The sequence below is a fragment of the Saccostrea cucullata genome, unplaced genomic scaffold (assembly GCF_032062105.1).
Source record: "Saccostrea cucullata isolate Sc308-1 unplaced genomic scaffold, CSIRO_AGI_Scuc_v1 ctg5685, whole genome shotgun sequence".
Taxonomy (NCBI): Eukaryota; Metazoa; Mollusca; class Bivalvia; order Ostreida; family Ostreidae; genus Saccostrea; species Saccostrea cuccullata.
Genome location: NW_026939842.1, coordinates 1,182 through 21,935, shown reverse-complemented (window position 1 = coordinate 21,935; position 20,754 = coordinate 1,182). Strand labels below are relative to the sequence as shown.

General features: G+C 32.1%; 1 protein-coding gene and 1 long non-coding RNA gene across 3 annotated transcripts; one reads left to right on the top strand and one right to left on the bottom strand.

Annotated features, from left to right (window-relative positions):
* Positions 1–6,848: 6,848 nt before the first annotated feature.
* On the bottom strand, positions 6,849–8,716 carry LOC134254106 (uncharacterized). Its single transcript, XM_062736659.1, has 3 exons — positions 8,460–8,716; positions 8,171–8,314; positions 6,849–7,056 (listed from the first exon to the last, which is right to left on the bottom strand). The coding sequence occupies exons 1-3, from the start codon at positions 8,645–8,647 to the stop codon at positions 6,849–6,851; spliced, it is 540 nt and encodes a 179-aa protein (XP_062592643.1). The 5' UTR covers positions 8,648–8,716.
* A 4,636-nt stretch (positions 8,717–13,352) lies between these two features.
* LOC134254108 (uncharacterized) lies at positions 13,353–15,185 on the top strand. Of its 2 annotated transcripts, none has more exons than XR_009989257.1 (3): positions 13,353–13,442; positions 13,793–13,923; positions 14,973–15,184. It is a non-coding gene; the product is annotated as an uncharacterized LOC134254108 (long non-coding RNA). The 2 variants fall into 2 exon arrangements; XR_009989256.1 differs by lacking the exon at positions 13,353–13,442 and adding an exon at positions 13,452–13,657 and having other exon boundaries at positions 14,973–15,185.
* The last annotated feature ends 5,569 nt before the right edge of the window (positions 15,186–20,754 follow it).

Here is a 20,754-nt window from a genome sequence, read left to right as displayed (position 1 = left end):
TTTATTTTCAGACTTTTTCCAGACTATGTTACCCCTAAACCCCTGATCCATGGGTTATGAAATAAACCCTTTTAAAAGCGTCACTCTTCTTCATCATAGACATGAACGTAGATAATTGGCATGATACCCAGACGCCATTGAAATGCTTTTTTACTATGTAATCTTTAGAGTCCCTCCCTAACATCAGAACCCCTGATCCAGAGGTCCTGAATTTCATAATTATGGATGAGTCATCCTTTCTGATTATATCCATGCACATTGTTTATTGGTTAAGTATCCAGAAGCAAAGGAGAAGATTTTTCAAAGAAAGTTTGCATTTTCAATATACATGTATAATCAATACAGCCCCTCCAGAACACCAGCACACCTTACTTTGGTTTTCAAAATTGACAAGTTTGGAAGAGACAGTCTTATCAAACAAATTATGTACTTGAATATTTTATTTAATACCCAGAAGCAGAGAAAATGTTTTCAAAGAATTAATATATTTTCACTATATTATTAAAAGAGTACGGCCCTTACATCAGAACCCCAGCCTAGAAACAGGGAAAATTTTCAAAGATAGAAAGCATTTCACTACATATTTTTTAAACCCCGCCCGAGAACCAGAACCCATGACCCTGAGGCCATTGTATTTACAATTTTGGAAGAGGCTGCCTTATTCAACATACCTATGTACTTGGTTTGTTTGTTTAATACCCAGGAGCAGACAAGAAGGTTTTCAAAGAATTAATGTATTTTTAATTTTGAATAAATAGAGTCCCATCCTAACACAAGAATCTCTAACCCAGGGGCCATGGAATTCAGGATTATGGAAGAGACATCCTTGCTCATGATAACTAAGATGTACGTGGGTATTTGTGTTTTACCCAGATGATAATCTGATAATACAAAATAGGAGCAGAGCCAACAAGGACCTCCAATACACCAGTGGTAGGATCAGGTTCCATGGAGGAGTAAGCAGCCCCTGCCGACCCACAATTGGTATGAAAAACGCCAGTCAGCATTTGACTCAATCATAAATTGTATTTGCTGACAAGGCCATTGTATCGAACATACAAGTTTATGACTTTAAATAAGGCTGCTGATATTCTTGTTTCCTCCACTTGTTTGTCAATAATTAACCTCGTAAAAATTGTTCGTTAAATCGCTAACAGTTACTGAAATTGATTTTTTCATGAAATAGGCAATTGTTTAGAACCTTATGCAATGAAATGCGGCTTCTTCAATTCATGTTTCTGTGTTGATGTCCAAAAGTAGAGAAGATTTTCAAAGAAATAATGCATTTTGACTAGATGATCTTAATATCCCCGCGCTATCATTAGAGCCCTTGACCAAGCGGTCATGAATTTTACAATTTTTTGTACATTGTTTAATACGTAATACAGGCATGCAAACAATTTCACTGTTTGATGTCGATGAGTAAAGAAAATCTTTAAAGATTACATTAATCTAGTGGTTTTGGTCCCACTCCCATGCCCCAGGGGATCCGGGATATGAAATTCGCAGTTTTTGTTTCTCTTGACTCATGAGTGCTTCTTTAGAAAATTGGTTGAAATTGGTTTAGTTTTTGCAGAGAAGAAGCATAAAACGTTCAAATTTTAACGCACAACACAGGACTCACGACGAACGACGCAGGAGTGACGGAGGAGTGAGCATCCCCTGCCGACCGGTCACACCCGCCGTGTGCTCCTTGTCATTATCAGAAAATAACGGAAAAAACCCGTCGTCAATTCAGTGTATAAATAATAGACTTACAATTGGTATGAAAAACGTCTGTCAGCATTTGACTCAATGATAAACTGTATTTGCTGACAAGGTCATTGTATCGACCATAGAGCTTACAAAATGATTACTTTAAAAGAGACTGCAGATATTCTTGTTTCGTCAACTTGCTTGTCAATAATTTACCTCGTTTTAAAAAAATGTTCAAACGTAGAACATGCTCTTGCGTATCAAATCAACTGAGATATATTTACTCCGTATGCAAGTGATGAAGGTATATTGCTGCATAAGTAAGGGAAGTTGAAGATAGAAAAGTTAAAGTCATCACGTTTATCATATAGCTTGGTTGTTAGATTACCATTAGTGTCTTTTTCAAGAAGAATATCCAAGTATGAAAGAGAAGTGTCTGACTCTGTGGTATCTTTTATCTCAAGCTTACCAATATATATCGTATCGACGTAGGAATGAAAATTACCATTATTAATTGATAATACATCAAATAAACAATGCATTATATTAAAGAGAATGTTCTTAAAATTAATAAAATTGCTGCACAGATCCTATGCACTTTCTCAATCGATAAAAATTTAAGGAAATTTACACTGTATTGTAAATTTTTACCATGTTTAAACTTAAAACTGCAAAAATAGTAACTAAACAATTGCAGTGCCGACATTTGTGCAGCAATATCTTAAATCCCTAGAATATTCTTCGTCTTTTTATACTCTGTAAGGTATGGCCTTGCGCCGAGGAGATTTTGTTAATGTTTCTTTAAAACGTGTGTAGTAGAGGTCGATGGCGTCATAAAATGACGTCATAATGTGTGCTGGCTATTGCATGTCGTGGGTACCAAGAATGTATTTGAAAACAAGTCCTAACATTTTCTGTTTGGTAAGTAGAGCAATTATGAAATTTAATTAGATATTTTGCATAGAAACTTCCAAATGTAGCCTTAACTCACTTGCGTACGCATTTTTTACCGACCAAGGTCAGTCATTGTTGAGATTCGAATTCATGATTCAAGTGCTCTACTATTAAGCTACCATGATCGTATAGTGAATTTAAATTGTTCGATGATTCAGAAATTCGATGCATAAAGGTTTCAATTAAAGATTATTTCTCAATAAGGTAACATTTTGGTTGTTTCATTTTACATTGATTACATCAACAGTTTTCAATGAAACTCTTTCTGGAATTTTAAGATTATATTTGATAGTATCGAGAATTTGATAAAAAGGTTATCGTAGTTTTTGATTTACACTCTGAGGACTTGATCAAGACTTCTCAAAAATTGGTTTTCAGAATAACTGGCATTGGTCAACATTATTGTTAGGTATATGAGGGTGATCAGAAATTTCGAAAACTAATTGAATACCTTTCATAAAAGATACAATCTTCGGTTTCAATATTGATTATATTTTAAACTAGTCCTCTCCAATTCTGATGCCCTTCTGCCACCATTCTGCTCGTACGAGAATCACATGATATAGGCGGTAACGTGACCCCCTCCGTAGCGTTCTGTAACAAAAGCTTTAAGATTTTTCAGAGTTTTATCTTTTTTTCCATGTAAGTTATTTTTCATAACTAGAACAGTTTGTTTGTCAGAAATGGTCAAATCTCGGCAACAGATTGGGTGTATAAGAATATCCTTTCCAAAAATAAGCATGGCGACCATTAAACCTAAATTTTCTGTTTCGGGAAAGACGTTTATTCCAGGTTTATAGAGAATTGGTGCCTCCCTTTTATCATATATCTTATATGTTTTAAATCTGAAGTAATCGATATCATATGTATTTAATAATTATATTATTGTTGAAATATTCAACTATTTCTCAATTTGTAAATTGGAGGTGTTTGGTAGCAAATTGCTTCATAAAAACACATCTCTTCAGACGTGAGTTCACTGGGCAACTTACCAAGTATTAATTTTAACCATCGACATTATTTCATTAAAACGATCAATCCAATTGATTGAATTTATAGAAAGTCATTTGTCTTGATAAACTGTGTAAAAATTATTAAACGCCACTTCTGAGGTCAAAAGAATTTCTAAGATACATTATCAATTTTACAGTCGTTTATTGAACGAGTACAACTGAGACAAGAATTTTCGTCACAAGTGATCTATATAGTGACGTCATTTTCACATTGTGACTTCACAAACAAGAAACAAAACATTATTCAGCATATGCTATTTATAGAACTTGTGTTTGGCTATGTGTGTACCAATTTTTTTTTCTAATCTGAATTGTGGTTTTGTATATATTGAGATAGTTCGCGAATTTTTGATCACCCCTTGTATTTATATATTTATATGAATATGGTGTCCAATAAATTGTTCGAATTTTTTAAATTTCTATTTTCATCCGGAGTGGAGCTCAACTCATTGCAAAAAAAAATGTTGATTTTACTATGAAAAATTTGTTTGAAGAACCTATCTCACAATCGTGAACAGTAATTTAAAATCATTTTTACTTTCTTTAAATACACTTGCTGGTTTCCAATAATAACGCATTATTTGATAAAATTACATCTTTAAATTCAGATTTTCTTTTTTTATGCAAATTAATTATATTATATGTATAATTATAGTGATCTCTTCTCTGCTTTCCTTTGTAAGATAGATAATAGATTTAGATGCAATAAAAGTAATCAATAAGTCAAAAGCTGACTGATTTTTTTCATACTTATTGTAAGTCAATTTATACACTGAATAGACAACGAATTTTCTGTTATTTCCCGGTAATGACGAGGAGCACACGGCAGGTGTGAACTGACTGCAGGGGATGCTCACTCCTCTATAAAAAAAAAGTCAATAATAAGAAATGTTGAACGATCTGAAAACATTTTACATTTCGAAACCTAATAAATTTCAGGAACTCTTGGAAATTCTAGGGAGGGGACAAAGTGTCTGGGAGTATATAGTAAGCATCCTTTGTCACCAAACACTGTACGTCCTATGTTATTACAAATGATGTAAAAAATAATGTAGATGGATGTAACTGCATTCAGTTTAAAAACAAGGCCCTACAATTAGTATGAAATACCTGTCGAAATTCGAACCAATGAAAACTGTAATAATATATACATGTGTAGTCTATAAATAGACATTTAACAGCTATGTAATATATGCAAACATAAACAGTTCATTTCTCTACACATTTATCGGATTTATTGAAAGGTCAATGTGCGTGCAGCAGAATTGGGACATCATAATCAATACCTAAAATACTCAGAAACAATCGTTGCAACGGTTGGAGCTAAATGCATGTTTAAGCATTAATCACTGTCTTGCAATTCTAACACAGGATTTTTTTTCAAATATTTCAATGTATTTTACAAAATGGAAGCAAAACCCGGAAGTTAAAAATTGTACACTGGACATTATAAATATAAGATCACCTTAGGTAACCTTTTGCATTTCGTTTTCGTCGGTCGTCCCCCATGCGACGTGTGTTATTTTGTTTTACATTTTGTTCCTTCTCTACAACCGCTCAACCAATCTTGAACAAATCCGCCCCTTTGTATTTATAAAAATAATTGATGAGCAATTGTGACGATTCTAATCTCTCAGGGTAAGAGATTTGTGTGGGTTGGGGACACTACTGATTATTGCTGAATATTCCTGATAAGTTGAAATGCATTTGTTATTACTCTACTCTGTTTATTAGTGTTATGAAACCAAACTAAGAATGGTAAGTGAATAGTTTTTATGAGAAATGTTGCCTCTTTGACAACTGTGAGTGTCATGGCCTCTTGTCCAAAAAAAGGAACCAAATTCGACAGGTGGAATGTTGTTGCATGATGCTCAGGTGACATGTAAAACCTACGTTTCACTTTTTGTTCTTCAATATACTTTTGTCAATAAAACTTGGCTAGTCAGGAAGCCTTAAACATCTTATCCATTCAAGTTCTAACTTTATATTTAACAATCATGATCTCTTTTCTGATGAAAAAAAAACATGTTTACCATCAAAAGTGTTTATGAAACATATGGAGATAACGAACATTATTCCAGGTCAAAATAATATAATTGTATTGTATATTTGTATATTTGTAATTGTATATTTGATAACAAAGCATTAGAACGACCAAAAGGGGATTTTTGAAATTTCAATAACATAAACAATAACGATAACAATAACAAATTTGCATATACTGCTTAAATAAAAGCAAAAATCAACTATCAAATTAATTTTTAAAAATTGTTTATCAGTAAGTATTTTACATATCTGTAAAATACTATGAAAATTTATTTTACAACTCGCTTCATAATCTTTCACAAACTTTTGTTGTATTATAGTAATTTGAGGTCACCTTTTATTATCTTCAGCATTTGCACAAAGGATATGATGGCCTTTATCCACTTTTGTCGGAGACCAGTTTGTTGATATAAAAACAGCATTATCACTGATATGGGATGCATTTTGAATTTCTGTATGGTTGACCGGTTTACCATCCCGTCGAAGGAAATCAAATCGCACAATCTTCCTTCAAAAGAAAAACAAGAAGTGTTCCAGAAGTGGTTACCTTTGAAGATTTGTTGACTTTTCAAAATTTCAAAGCCATACCTGCCAACTGTTGCTTTGGCATAAACATCGACATGAAATTCTCCCCCAACATAAATAGTATACTCCTGGTTATTACGAGGAGTAGGTGGAATGATGATTGGGGGATCTGTTTTTCCCGTAATTTTGAAATACATCTAAAATATGAGGTTAAAAAAACATATTTATCCCCAAAATATTATCGATTTGTGCATTAAAGATATTAAATAAGCAGAAAATTCAATGCCGTTTATGAAAAGATATTTCCTTTTTATCATTACACATACCAATACCACAACCCTTCCAATAACGTTCATATATGGAAAAAAAGGCCTCAGTACTGTACTCTGAATTGATAACGGATGTGTACCGTAATCTTTTACCGTGACTGCTACACCAAATGTGTCATGCTCATGAAAATAGTTTTGACTGACATTAATCCTTATAACACATGTCTAGAAGAAAAGTCAAAAAAGAAAATATACGAATTAAGAAAGATTTTAGTTATATTTTACATATGATTCCTTTCCACATTAATCTAAGACTACTTGCAAGGAAAATCTGTAGAATTCACAGTTAAAAAAACGTTCCAAAATATATGTTCAAAATAATTGCAGTAATACACACCGTTCGATTAAGGAACAACAGATTTTGATTTGTTAAGTTCTTTACAAAGCTTCCCATTCCTGAAGATTCCACATATATCGATTTCACACAGCGTATTGCATCTCCATCATTGTCAACAGAAGTAAGGTGTATCGTGTGTATCTTCCCTATCTCTAAACTAATATATATATATATTAAAAAATACAATACCAGTGATGCCATTGACCTTCAATACTCCTCTGAATAACTTTAGCTATCTATTTTAGAGTAAAATTAAAAGAACAAATTTCTCACCCTCTTTATTCTATTTTAAATAACATGATATAGTGGCGTAATATTTGGCCCTTTCGGTCATGCATAATGTAACTTGAATTAAAGAAAATAAAAGAATTTTTCACTATCAATCTAATAAACATGACAATGCTGCATCAAAATTCTTTTGACCTGTATTCTTTCATTATGAAAAATTTTTTTTCTCGATGTTGACCGAAAGGTCAACAATACGTGTAAATTTCCACATATGCATACAAGAAAACTGTTTTCAGTACTTTGGTTGTAGCTTGCATTGCCCCGATTAGAATTCTTTCCTCAAACATTTCTATTATATATACAGCGCTTATCAACTAATTTGGCTCAAAATAAATTCACCTGATAAGTATATGAGGAGGGATTGTCCCGTCAATAAAGGGGGAAATTTCTCCACTTCTTGTGTTTCCAGAAAAATCCTTATTTCGTCAAGTTTTCATTTTGTTAAATTGTATGATGAGATTGAAAAAAAAAAAACTATTCAAAGCTTTGAAAAAATTCTCTTTCTAATGTTGTTATCTAAACAATAAATTATGGTTTTTAAATGTCATTATTCTTAATATTTAATGATGCTTTATTGTGACCCCATCTTACTTCAGAGAGCATATTGGAATGAATTATATGGAATCTGTTCTGTGTATGAAAGCTTTCACATAAGTATAATCTCTTTGGACTAAGTCTATATTTTCCTCTTTCATCATTTCGAAGGCGTTTTTTTATATCCCTGTAACATTACCTGATCTGTGCGTAGCCTGTCTCGGTTTTAGAGTGAATTGTTCTTTTTAATTACTGCCTTAATTCTTAAAAACAGGAAATAATCTGCTTTCCGAATAGTTTCTACTGTTAGGAAACTGATTTTTAAAATGTAAAAAAAAGTTACTTTCTTTTTAAATTGAGAAAGTTTTTTTATATTGTTTATTCAAACTAATTGTGCCATGTACCCAATACATGCATGTTAATGAGATAAAGAATATTTAAATATTTACCTATATAGAGGTTTCACAAGAACAACTGGACTTCTGTTTGGTCTGTTTGTGTCATTTCTTATTCCTGGTTCCACCCTTAATTGGAGATAGATGTGACGAATTACAGGTAAAAGTGTCATTGGAACATCTAAAGAGCTATTTAGCCTATTAAAAAGATACATAACAGTGTCAAGGAAATTAACAATATCTAGATGACTCCATAACGACATTAATTTGGATAAATCGGATAAAGTATGTATGTGATGTGTCAGATTTATTTCAATTATCTGTAACTGCAATAGAAACTTACAAAATGTCAAATTCCTCGGCTGTTAAATCAAACTCAAGAGATATTTCGGAACCTATCAATTCCCATCCCTCTTTTTCACCCACAATAAGTACCACGTCTGTAGAAACATTATTTACTATTTTTGTTTTATCAATATAAGATGCAGTCCTATTCTGACTGTAAACTTCGGCTTCCCATTTTCCAAACATTTGTTGATTATGATTCTGTTGTATTAATAGCTTTCTTGTTTGTGTCACATCTGATCCTTTATCTGCTGCTGTACAATTTGGACACGGACCTTTATCTATCTTCCAACCATTCAAGAAAAATAGTTTTACCTAGTTATGAATAAATGAAATAATCATATTAAAAGAAATTTTGGGATGCCAATGACTACCCCTTTAACCAGGTGTTCGATTGTTCTCGGTTACTGGGGTATATTTTCTGTTATATCAAAGTAATATTCTTATCAAAAACTTATCAGAAAAAAACTAAACATTCATACGGTAATTATAACCTGTTGTCATTTAAACATGTGAAACATTCGCATGTGACTGTGTATACTGTAATTTACGACCACTTCTTCCAATTATTTAGACACACAGATGATATCACCTATTGTGATCCTAAAGTTTTGGGTGGATTCGATGATTCATTTTAGTAAATATGGTTTTAACATGGTCAATAATTGAAATATTATTTTAAATTTATTTTGTTAATAGGCAGCAGCAAACGTAATCGGACATGCATAGAAATGCTGCTACGAGAATCAAAAGTGAGGATCCATACAAATACAAAATAGGAGTAGAGCAAACTTGGACCTCTAAAATATCGCATGTGGGATCAGGGGTCATGGAGGAGTAAGCATCCCTTGCCCCCACCGCCGTTTGCTCTTTGTAATGATCGGGAAATAACGGGAAAAAATCTGTCGTCCATTCAGTGTATAAATAATGGACTTAAATTAGTATGAAAAACCTCAGTCAGCATTTGACTCAATTTTAAATTGCATTTGCTAACAAGGTCATGGTATCGACCATAAAACTTACGAAATGATGACTTTAAGGTATGCCACTCGTCAGCTTTCTAGAAATGTCATGCACAACATTTTACTTCAAAATTATTTATTCTAATTCAATTGAAATAACATATTTAAATTCAAAAATGTAAATTGTTCAACGTTCAGTAAAAAAACTGCTCAAAAATCCGCAAAGAAGCAAGTATTACAGGGGACTTTTTCTTGTGGTGGAAGGATATTTAATAGAAATTCTGCAATTCTTCCCATCATATAAATCTAATATCTTGGAACTTTAGCCTCACCTAATTTTTCTCGGAGAACATTTTCCGTTATAATATGCTAGGAATATTAAATATATAAAGGTTGCATTTTACATTTTTAGAACAATTTTCCTTCAACAAACTTTGCCGAGGAAAGAAGATTTGCTAAAGAAGTCAAGATAAAATTCTTTTTTTTTTGCTTGAAAAACTTATGTTTTGGCCAGTATTTCAAAATTAATATCACTGACCTTTTTTCTTTGTTTAATTATTTTAGAATAATCGATCCTACTGACTGATCAGCACTTAAGTCGTAAAAAGTTTGATATTAGAAAATATTGCAATGCCTATACACACATTTTTAATATCCAAATATGTTACTTTTCAGTGGAAAAGGGTCCCACAAGAAATTTAGCGCATTAATTTTGAAGATTTGTTCAATGATAAATATTATTCAAACTATTTTATGCGAAATAAGATTATATTTATTGATATGATTACTCTAATAAAATATGATAAAGATTATAGTAATTGACCAAAGAGTTTAAAATGGAGTGCAACAAGGTCAACTTAATTGTACCGTACCTCAGTAAAATGCACACTGATCCGCTGTTTTTCCTGCCATTTTTAGTCAGTAATGAGTACTTATCTAAAAAATACTTCTAAAAAATCCTTGATCTTGTAAACTTCACGAGTGAAATACCAAAAAAAAAAGACAGCTGAAATTCTCGTTTCACCTACTTTATCAATGTCAATAATTTACCTCGTTTTAGAAATTGTTCATACGTAGAGCATGCTCTCGGGTATCGAATTAATTGAGTTATGCATGTGTTGAAGGTATGCTGCTGCATTATTAGAAGTTATGCATAGAAAATTTACACTTCCTGGTGTTCATAAATTCATGGGTCTCTTAAAATTTCGAAAACAATAAAATCCATACCCCCACTAAAATAAGTGATTTCACAGTGTTAGAGTTTTGAATATTGAACGAATAAAATCAATGAACATTTAGTTTCCAGGAGTTAGAATACTGTTATCAAAAGTATTAACTAAAGATTTTTTGTCAAGTAGGGTTCAGTGCTCTTCAAATTGAGTCATTTATTTAGTTTCTTCATTGTCAAATCAGGTTTTACCTTGAATATTTTTATCCAAATGACTTATTGAAAACAGTCTTTTATCTTGAATAGTCATATCAAAAGATCTGACAACAAAAATAGTTTCAATCACCTCGGAATAATAAATTATTAGACTTTTCCGTAGAAAAAAAGCTATCTAAGTTAATTTTTTGCAAGCGATAAATCAAGTCCCTGATAAAATCATTTGAAAGTAATGATATTTATTCGAATTTCAGAATTTAAAAAGAAAGAATAAAAGTATCTTACATATTTATAAAATGAAATACTTGTAAAAAAAAAGGGGGTCTGTGATGTTCAATTTAATATAATTAAATTTTAAATTTGCTTGTATTTTAGTCTCTGATTGGTTAATATCCAAAAAGGAACACAAACTATTTCTGGATTGGGGAATCTCCCCTGACTACCATTTGAATCATCTGTATCCATGTAATCCTCTTATTTCCAGGCCTCGGGATTTATGGAAAATTCAAGATTTACTTTTAACGTCAAACGGTAACTCGATCTTACATCATATAAACAAACAATAAGGCTTCTAGGTATATCCTGACCTTGCTTCCCAAGGGATCTTTAACGAGATATGTTCCTGGGCTTTTGAGCAGATTTTTATCTATAACTCTTTAGTGTATAAATTATATAAAAGTATGCATAATGTTTCAGTTCTTATAATAAATTTTGATTCTGCAATGCTAATTAAACTATACTCAGTTAAAACCCCATAATTAAAATTTTGAACTATACTTTGTGGCTGAAGGTTTTATAGAAGAAAATTATCAATTTTTCCCATTCGAAATATTAACTATGATTTACTTTATATCCTCTTTTACAAGCAGCCTTCACACGAAACGTGATGACTTTAACTTTTCTATCGTCAAATTCCCTTATGCAGCAATATACCTTCGTCACCTGTATATGGGGTGTATATATCTCATTTGATTCGATACGCAAGAGCTTGCTCTACGTATGAACAATTTCTAAAATGAGGTAAATTATTTGCAAACAAGTTGATGAAACAAAAATATCAACAGTCTTTTTTAAAGTCATCATTTCGTAAATTCTATGGTCGATTTAATAACCTTATCAGCAAATACAATTTATCATTGAGACAAATGTGGACTAACGTTTTTCATACTCATTGTTGGTCCATTTTTTATAAACTGAATTGACGACGGGTTTTTCAGTTATTTCCCGATCATGACAAGTAGCATACGGCGGATGTGACCGGTTAGCAGGTGATGCTCACTCCTCCATGGCACCTGAACCCACCTCTGTTGTTTCGGAGGTCCATGTTTGCTCTGGTCCTATTTTGTATTGTTTTATGGACCTTGATATTGAATACGTTTCATTATCTCCATATCCTTCATTAAGTTATTTTTTATGTGAAATGTTTCGTGCTGTTTCCTAGTGATATACTAGATAAACTGTAATGAATTTTATCTTTATTTTGGACAAATATAACAAATGAAATACATTGTTTAAGTCATGTGGACAAATATCCCATTTTAGGATAAAAATTAACACTATTTTATTTCTATGATTATATCAAAATTAATATCACAGAGGTCCACTTCTAATTTTTTTCCTGAATTAAAAAGAAATACCCGGTAATTTAAACCACTCTATTAAAACTTTAAAAAATGTCATTACTTTCAAATACTATTATTGTTTGTCCATTTCTTAATGCCCAAAAAGTAACATGTTGACATTTTTTAGTGCAAAAAGGTCACAACATTAATCATGCGAAGGAATTTAAAACTTTTTTGTTGTCACAAATTCCAAAGTGAGTATTCAAGATGATACAGGACAGTGGTAGTTCCCATTTTTTTATTTGGGTAAAAAAAATATTTATGTTTTAGACATACATAAAATTACAGTGCAAAACGGTCAAATTAAATGCCACCGTGCGCCGATCGAAGTGAATTGACACCCTTTTTAGGCGGAAGCCGCCTATTACTTTTGCATGCTTTGTTGATCTTTCGACCTCTCAAGATGTTTGCCCCGCTTCATGGTACTCCAAACGGATGTATCTTAAACTAAGGGCATACAACCCGCTTAATCATATTCGACCCCTTCCCAATCTTCATCGTTATTATCATATCAAAAAGCGTGTGTTATGGCGAATTTATCATAACAATTCATTTTGATTTATGTAAAAAAGTCCAATAAAAATAATAGCCTAATAATAGAACGAATAGTTACTTTGTTACTGCTGATACGTTTCACGTTTGAGAGAAGAACGAACGACAACTCTGTATGTCTAAAACATAAACAAATCGGGTTCAACATTTGACTAGCACGGGGTCCTGAAGCGATCTTTAGAAATACTACGAGGGACAAAATATTTCGAGTAGGTAGTTATGTTTAAGAATTAATGACAGATACATAGCTACTGAGAAACTAATCTTTTCAATAATCTTGTATAAATAAAATAGAAGAAAAGAGATATGTAACTCCTTTTATCAATTGTGTACTACATTCGCGTAATAATCTAACATATAGACGATTCAACGTGAAATTATTGTCAACAAACCCACGTGGAGCACAAATGATTTACAATGATTGACTGGAAGTGACAGGCCTTCTCTTCAAAATAAACAAGGTAACTCACGCTGTGTGATTAGCCTATCTTTTATTGTCACCCTTATCTTTAATTGTTTTAACCTGAAAATGTCGTCTCCCTATGCAGGCATGCTTTAGACATGTTAGATATCGTAATATGATAGCTGTTATGGTCGGGTCTTATCGAACGAACTGGTACTCTAATTACCATGATTACATGCCTGGGAGAAATTATTTGAGGAATTATCATGCCGAGTTTGTGTATACATTTATATATCCTTTCTCATTTAATGTTAATACATGTATGTTGAAGGATGGACCAAAACTGTAAAATCTGGACAGAATTTAAATTAAAACGCAAGCATAAGAACTACATTGTGTTTTGTATAGATGTGTCCCTGCTGCGGAGGCAGCTAACAGAAAGGGGATATAATTAAGATTGCATTGTGGATTTGCCCTGTGCCACCTCTAAATGGCAGAAGAAAACTCAACTCAGCACAACCAGAAACACTTTTCTGAAGGTGAGTACATCAATTTATTATATTTCTAGATAAGTGGAAAAAAATTTCATAACTTATGATACATATTTTTTTATAGCATAACAAATCTTCTTGTTATGATGGCAAAACTGAACCGAATATTATTTTTGAAAGTATATTTTGACTTTTCTAATTTTTTTGACTTATTTTCTTTTCATCTTTTTTAAATACATGCAAATACATGATTACTTATAATAGTAGGCTTTTGAAAGAGAAAACAAATACAAAAAAATATTAGAGAAGTCAAATCGGTCAATATTTATCATGTTTAATAATCGCTTACTCGATATCTGACTTTTTCATTACATGTACAGATAATTATGAATTCCATTGGAGATAATTTTTGGTACTAAAATTAGTTATCAAATAAAACACAAATGCACAATACACCCAAAATTACAAAAGGTTGTTTTAATTGGATCTATTTGAAAAACTGCTGTGTACACATGTAGGTTATATAACTAGCGAAAGAGAGGAGACAGATGTTGTTGGTCAGGATCGCTATTCATATTATTTCATTTGTTGGTTGTTTCCAGTATATTTACACTAAACTTACTACACAAGTTCACTTTCCGCAGTTTTGAATCTTTTGTTATATCTATATACCCACTTCACTCTTGAAGTGGGTATAGTGGCATTAATTTCTTTGCATGTTAGATTTCACTGAATGAATGAATGTAGATCAAGGCGGTGTTTTACAGCTAGGTGTAGATGAAGACATGCTAATTACCATTTGCATGTTTTAGTTATAATTGATAAGTTTCTGATAAAAATGTGTACCTTGAAAAAAGAAATAATATACATCCGAGTAAACGAGTAACTTTTTTTAGTATTCGATACTTGGACCTTGGATCGAGTACCCGGTAAAGTTGACTTCCCTAGAAAATATATTAAAATAACCGGTATATCATAAAAGGTTATTTGAAGTCCTTGATTTCATTTATTGAAAGTCAGATACATAATGTGAAATAATTTTTGTTAAATAAACATTGTGAGATATTCTTAATTTTTTTCAATTATACACTTTGTAGAAAATTCTGCCAAGAGACAGTTGTGAAGGGAATCGTGTAGATAATCTCCAGAAAAGAAATCACCACTGATATTGGGATGTATGTAAAATATTTTAATACAATCATCAAAGACAAATTTACCACAGGAATAAAAATAAAACTGTCTGGCATTCAAGGGCCTGCCATGGTAGAAGCTCTCCTGAAAAAATATTCCATTTATTGAGAACATCATGACACAGGGCTCACCTGTCACCAGCATTAAAGACTTTTGTGATTTGTTCTACCTGGGCCATACATGTATTGAATGAAAACAATTCATATAACCACAAGCACATTGTAAATCTATGTAAGGTCTTCTGTGTATGTTGTATTCCTTATATACTAAGTAATTTGCTGTTTTATAACAAGACTTTGTTTCATTGGTACTAAAACTTAATACATATACACATACAAAACGCAAAAGCAGTTGTGATATTTATTGTTTTTTATTACTCATTAGTTCTCATTTTTGTGTGAAATCTTATAATTTTCCATTTCTTGTTCCCCAAAACCATATCTTACAAATTTCATGTATTGCAACTTGCATTTCAATTTTGTCTTGTTATACTTTACAAAAACAAGAGATACTGTGAGCAATGAACTGACTAAATGATACCCCCGCCTCCCATATGATTATAATGGAAAAGTCCATGTTTTGCTGTGGCCGGGAAACCCAAAATATATGTCGGATCAAAAAGTAAAAGAGGAGGTGCACAATGGCAATATGTAATAAAGATTCTGTGAAGGTTTCATTAAATTTCACTCAGTGGTATAAGAGGAATTGCGGATAAGATATGAGTACCCCAAAGCGTAACAGATGGACGAACGGACAGCTAGACGTACGTACGGACAGACATACCGATTACAGTATACCCTCCCACTTTTCAAGCGGGGGTATAATAAATGTTTAAATGTTCATATTGCTATTGACGTGACTTTTTCTCATGTATCCGTATCAAAACCGAGACATATTGTTTATTCTTGTTCCTTGGTTTCAATACTACAATCCATCAAAATATTTATCACCTCCCCCCCCCCCTTTAAAAAAGATTATGCTTCAAATATGTGTCATTAAAGTTTTGCACATGAGAACTTGCAAACATGCTTCCGCTTATCAGTACTCTCAGTACTTTGATTTAGTTTTGATTTCTTATTGAGCCATGTGTATAGATTACAAACAAATACATGATAAAAAATGTTCAAAACCTTTGATGATAACAGGATCGAACCATCTTAAGCAAATTCAAAAAGGTTGTAATGATTTTTTTTTTTAATAAAATTAAGCATTCTCATATACACTCTCTTGCCTTCAAATGCCCAGAAGACCCAATGGTTGTAGAGTAACTCATGCATCCTCCATAGATACCGGCAACATTCTGAACTCCAAAACATAGTAGAAGGACCACTATGAACATCTCCATTTCACTACAATCAGACATGATATTTATAGTTATCATGTTCCACCATTTGTTTATCTTATATTTCGAGCAAATTTATCATGAACAAAAAATCTTTGTTGTTTATATAATAACAAAAGCACTGTAGTCAGGACGAATCTTCGTTTTATTCTACTGCTGGTATTTACACTGATTCAAATAAATATAGTCCTGTGAATATGAAAGTTTGTTTGGAATTAAAAAATACATTCATTGAATTAGCTTAAATCAATTGACCTGTGATTTATTTACGCAAGAAATGTATAGTTTCTATTTAACTGAAATCAAATTTATTTGTCTGAATTTTCCAAAAAAAAAAAAAATAAAAAAAAAAAATAAATGAATGAATAAATTTTATATCAAAAGTCAAAAAGAAAACGTATAATATTGCATTTGAAAATGAAATGGTATATATTTGGAAATAACTGATTTTTGTGGGGGCAAAGTTTCATTGTTTTTTTAGGTATACAGAGACCCATGAGTTCATGATCACCACAAAATTTAACATTTAACATACAAAACTATACTAAACAATTCTTCATCCATGATATCAAATTCCCACGTACCAATACCTTTTTTCTTAAAGCACGAAAATTTGACCCCACAATATATATGATTTTACAGTAGATGTTTCTCTTGACAGATATCAGAGTGTAAAGAAAACAAATATGTTTCAGGAAAATTTAAATGCTTTTGTCCTTGGCATAAATTTTCATCTCAGAGAATATGACTTTTGTAGGTTAAATACTTTAAAATCTATTGAAACGATCCAATTTTTTTTCTCAGCTGAGATCTTTCAGTAGAAAGTTCAAAATTTTTCATCATTATAAAAATGTCACGAAAAACATGAGACTTACCCAAAGAACAATTATGGAAAATGACATTATCGTGCAGGTTATATCTGTTATAAAGTTTGTTTACAAGATCGATGCGATCTTCCTTGCGTACTCTTGATACCTAATAATTCTATTTAAACCATGTTAAAGGACGAGATTGGTATCTCGTTCAGTCGATTCATCATTTATCATTTTACCTGATATATAGACTAAACCCTGACAACAAATTACCAGATCAAAGTCTTATGTATTCGCAGTAAATGACATTAAAGATGTATCTTGGTCATGGGCAACATGGTTTATGTCGACCTAACTATCTGATAATTCAAATTAATGACAAGAAATTGGTCCATTTATTATGCAACCGCATTTCATACTTCAGAATTCCATAATATAAATTTTAATAAACTAAATCACTGCGGATACTAGTAGCTTAACCGATAGTTCCTATTGTGAGAAAAAAGAATTCAAACGTATATAACAACTATAAGGAATGTAATCTTTTCATCATTATATATATTGGCTCAAACGGACGCTATGTATAGTTCGTGGATATATATACATAGTAATAAATAGTGTTCACTCATTATGCCCCATGATTTGTAAAAACTAAGTAGAATAAATGGAATGTTATATCAAGTGAAATGTCCGTCAGAAAATCCTTAACTGTACAGACCTTTCAACATGCATTAAGAATAATTGCTAATACCCGGATAAAGTTGAACACCGGTACACATTGGATACCTAGGCACGACTAGTTTGTTTAAGAAGAATTAAGTTAAAAATTCGGATTAGATAAAAGGACATACAGAATATTAGAATGAGATGTTTAGATCTTAAGATATTAAGTATCTAAACAACAAATCTGATAGCATATGATAAATTTGAGGACCAACACAAAAAAAAGTAGACCATGGTAGAAATATAACAATAGTATTAAATGAGAATATTCCTTCCTTATCCTTTTGGCTCAATAAAGTGACTACTTTGAGAATTCATATCACACATATACAATTTGAAAAGCAATTAAATGAATTTTAAGGCTGACATTATGTTTTTAAGAATATTTTTTGCATATTTTATAACATAACATTTTACGCATACGATGGAATCCTCTAGCTCAAGGAGAAAGAAGGAATTGCAAAAGTTAAACCATTCTATATATACTGACAAAATGGTTGGCATATGAGTACAATCATAAAATAAGAGCATATAAATACAGGTGTTCATGTACGATAGGTTATATTGATTGATTGTTTGTATATTGTTTATCGTACCTCTCAAGAATTTTCATTTATATGGAGACATCATCACTAACCGGTGGAGATCTATACATTTTGTCCTATACCCGAGACTCAGGACCATTGGGCAGTGAGGAGTATTTTTTGTGCCAACACCTACTGCGACACGGGACCTCTCAGATGACAGAGCTATTTAGAGGTCTATTTAATAAAAACATTTTATGTTTATTGAAATTGCCGATTGTATTGAAAGTATAAAAGTAACATTTACTTTGAAAGGAAAGACATGATTTCTTAAATAATTGTAGAAATAGTACAGTGAACCAAATTTAAATAGCTCGAAGTCAGTGTTTGTCATCTCCCTCGGGAGATGACACATTAAGATTGTATGCCGGAAGTGAAGTCCTAGTGTAAGCCTCCATTAATTCTTCGGGAATCCTCGATGTTTTACAATATCTCAAGTGAGAATCTACACAAGGAGTTCCAAGTAGCCTGTAAACTGGTTTTCTTTTAGAAGAACTAGCTTAGAAGTGTGATATCTACTTTCGGTTTAGGCCTATTTGAAAGCCAAGGAAAATTTAGAAAAGCAGTACGATGCTTATTGTCATCTCTCACGAGAGATGACACATTAAGTTTGATTTCCTGATGTGAAGTCCCAGTGTAAGCAGCTATTTTTCAGTCTGCAATCCTCGGCTGACTCCACTACGCTACATTCCAAAAGTTCGAGGCTACCCGAAAATCACCGACTGCTCAGTTTGACGCGATGATGCGATTTTCTAAATATAGAGACGTAAACAACGAGCGATCTGCCTTATTATTGATAAAGAAAACAAGCTGCAAAGAAATCATACAGAGACCAACACACACAATCGCCTGAATAATGGGGTTTTTCAAAATATACACTGTATGTTCTTATATGTAAAATCTTCTTGGCTATTACCTAAATGATGACCAGAACTCGATAGAATCTTCTAACTAGGTCAGCGCGTGTGTAAAGATCCTCTGCAGCCGAGGCGTGGATCCAAGAATTCACAGAAAAAAACATTCACATAAGTAATCGCATTACTGACTAATAGGAATTGATGGTGAAAACTTCACTATTTTGGTACATTAGTCATTATATAACGCGGCACCGTCATTTTTTTAAAAAAAGGTAATACAAGTCTGATTATAGAATCAAATGCATTGAGAAATTAAAAGCACAACTTATACATGTTATAAGCGGATACATTAATGTCTATAAAAAAAACTACAGACATTGAATGAAAGATCACAAAGAATTATTATGAGTATTTTCTTGCATGTATTATCTATTCTTTTTAAGGATTTATCATGATTAAAGAACTTGCAATCATTTTCTTTGTGCAGTTTTAATTGCATAAATGTCAAAAACATCTTTAATTCACTCCTCCAATATTATTGAAATGAAGACCAAATTATAATACACAATAGGTTATATGTTTAGTATGCAGATAAAGTTTACTAAAACACAAAAAAATATACGCACTGCACGGCCACTAATGGCACAATACTGTATATTCCGAAGACAGCCGTAAGTTCAGGGTTGGCAAATGAGAACTTTTCTCTGATAATTTGTAAATGCTTGATTTTAGCTGATAGCATTTAAATGTTATTACTTACTTATGCTTAAAAGCATGTGAACGTTGGGTAGGGGCCCAAAGCCACACAAAAAATGATTTAATTAAATATTATGTATATTTTGGACAAAAAAACTGTGAGTCTGGGCACCCTCTAAATCCACCAGTGCTGTTAAAAGTCGATTTTGAATAGTTAACTTTTTGATGTAAGTTTAGTTCATCTCCCCCTTTAAAACCAAAGGGGTTTGACGACCATATCACTTTAAGGAATGGGAATTTAGTTAACATGAAATCTTTGGGAAGGTTTGGAGTTGATTAAGTTAGCGCTTCTGTCCACTGTCAGAGTACATAGAGTAAGGAGCTGCGAAATACATGCAATATGTAACGTCAAAAGGAAGGCTAAGATTTTACCCGAGTAATTCTTGTGATTTTTTTTATACAAATTTTACAAATACTGCGTTACTGGGGAAAATTGCACAAAAAATCTTCCATTTGACAAATTTATAAAGGGATAATGGGCACTTTTGTCATAAAGAGTTATCTCTATCATGGATTTAGCTTACTTTGTGAAAGTGCTAGGATATATGTCAATGAAACTTGTCTCAAAGTTTGTAGTTTTGATAATTTACAGATAAAAGAGACTTTGAAACATT

Excerpts from the sequence above, each read along its gene's own strand:
- LOC134254106 (XM_062736659.1), bottom strand. The coding sequence starts at position 8,647 with ATGTTTGGAAAATGGGAAGCCGAAGTTTACAGTCAGAATAGGACTGCA. Across the intron at positions 8,315-8,459 it reads GCCGAGGAATTTGACATTTT|GCTAAATAGCTCTTTAGATG; the intron begins GTAAGTTTCTAT and ends TCTTTTTAATAG. Across the intron at positions 7,057-8,170 it reads CTTGTGAAACCTCTATATAG|TTTAGAGATAGGGAAGATAC; the intron begins GTAAATATTTAA and ends TATATATATTAG.